This window comes from Vigna angularis, chromosome 7, assembly GCF_016808095.1.
Source record: "Vigna angularis cultivar LongXiaoDou No.4 chromosome 7, ASM1680809v1, whole genome shotgun sequence".
Taxonomy (NCBI): domain Eukaryota; kingdom Viridiplantae; phylum Streptophyta; class Magnoliopsida; order Fabales; family Fabaceae; genus Vigna; species Vigna angularis.
Genome location: NC_068976.1, coordinates 34,563,535 through 34,565,326, shown reverse-complemented (window position 1 = coordinate 34,565,326; position 1,792 = coordinate 34,563,535). Strand labels below are relative to the sequence as shown.

At 42.5% G+C, this 1,792-nt stretch overlaps 1 protein-coding gene across 1 annotated transcript; it reads left to right on the top strand.

The window, feature by feature from the left end:
- The first annotated feature begins 576 nt into the window (after positions 1-576).
- Positions 577-1,070, top strand: LOC108336718 (uncharacterized). Its single transcript, XM_017573184.1, has 2 exons — positions 577-822; positions 891-1,070. Exons 1-2 carry the CDS (start codon positions 577-579, stop codon positions 1,068-1,070), a joined length of 426 nt encoding a protein of 141 aa, XP_017428673.1.
- The last annotated feature ends 722 nt before the right edge of the window (positions 1,071-1,792 follow it).

The following is a 1,792-nucleotide window of genomic DNA, read 5'->3' as shown; positions in this document are numbered from 1 at the left end:
AATGGAGAGAGAACAGCAGCAAAAGTCCTTCAGTCTTGATTCTACTAGCCTACCTTGTTCAAGGATTCTCACAACCATGTTAGAAACTATGATAAATGCCAGAGAATGGGGAGCATTTCAAGAAGGCATGAAATGCCATTACAGGTCATTTTAGAGGTTGAAGTCTTTGATTGTTGGGGTATAGACTTTGTTGGCCATCTTCCCTCTTCTTTCAACAATGAGTATATTTTGGTAGCTGTTGATTATATGAGAAAATGGGTGGAGGCAGCTGCTTGCCCTAAGAATGATGCCTCCACAATCATAAAATTTTTGAAAAGGAAAATCTTTGCCCGGTTTAGAGTTCCTAGGGTTCTCATCGGTGATGGAGGATCCCATTTTTGCAATGCTCAGCTTGCTAAGGTACTTAAGCATTATGAAGTGAAGCATAAGGTGGCCTCCCCTTATCATCCACAAACCAATGGGCAAGCTGAAGTGTCAAACTGGGAAATAAAGAAGATTTTTTAGAAAACAGTTGCTTCCTCTAGAAAGGATTGGTCTCTAAAGCTGGATGATTCCCTTTGGGCATACAGAACGACCATGAAGACTCTAGTGGGGCTATCTCCTTTCCAGTTAGTCTATGGGAAGGCTTGTCATCTACCAGTGGAAATGGAGCACCGCGCTTATTGGGCTCTAAAGTTCTTGAATTTTGACCCCTCCATGTCTGTGGAAAAGAGAAAGAGGCAACTGCTCAAATTTGAAGAGATGCGCCTTCATGCCTACGATGCTTCCAAGAGCTACAAGGAGAAAGTCAAGTTTTCTCATGACAGGAAGTTGGTTAAGAAGGTCTTTCATCTAGGCCAGCAGGTGTTGTTGTTTAACTCTTGCTTCAAACTCTTTCCTGAAAATTGAAGTCCAAATGGTCTGGGCCGTTCACCATCAAGGATGTCAAACAACATGGAGCAATCGAGCTGATGGATCCATCCTCTGAGGACCCACAAAGAAGTTGGGTAGTCAATGGGAAACGACTCAAACATTACTTGGGTGGTGAGGTTGAACGCCTCATCACAAGCATTGAGTTGGTTGACCCTTGAGCATAATAGTGTCAGGCTCGTGACGTTAAACAAGCGCTTACTGGGAGGCAACCCAACTTTCTAACCTTTCTTATGTGTGATTTTGTTGTTTGAGTATGTTTTGATTGTTTGAATTAGTTTTAATATGTGTTAGTTTGATTTGGTGATTTTATAGTGTTTGAGTTTGATTGGTAGTTTTTGTGATGTCAAAAGTTGCATTGGTGTAATGTTGAGTGTTTTGGTGAATTGATGTGTTTGGTAGTGCCTCAATCTGTTTTCATGTGTTAGGGTGTGGTTGTGCATGTTTGACCAGTCTAGTTATGTCTAAATGTGTATCATTTAAGAAAAGTGAAACCTTGAGTTGTAGAAATGGAAAGCCTTGGAAGTTTGCATTCAAGTTGTCACTTGAGCACTCAATTTCACCCCTTTTTGTGTTCAGCAAGTTTGTATAATGAGAACAAAGCAAATTGGGTTAGATTGAATGCTTAGAAGTGTCAAATTCCAAAAACCATAGGGTGAGTAGCCACATTCTGCAGAATGTTGGTTTCTGGTTTGCCGCTCAACGCCCTCTGCATAAGGGGCGCCCAACGCCAACTGCACAGATCAACTTTTGGTGTTTTGCTTGGTCGCGCCCGGCGCCCTCCACCTAGGGGCGCTCAACGCCAAAGTTGCAGGCCCATTTCGGGTTGGGCTTAAGTGCAGAGTAAGTTGGCCCATTTCAATATTTTCTAACCCTATGCCCA

Bases quoted from the DNA above. Each gene is read 5' to 3' on its own strand.
- LOC108336718 (XM_017573184.1), top strand. From the start codon at position 577: ATGAAGACTCTAGTGGGGCTATCTCCTTTCCAGTTAGTCTATGGGAAG. The intron at 823-890 runs GTCTTTCATCTA...TGAAAATTGAAG, and splicing joins ACAGGAAGTTGGTTAAGAAG to TCCAAATGGTCTGGGCCGTT.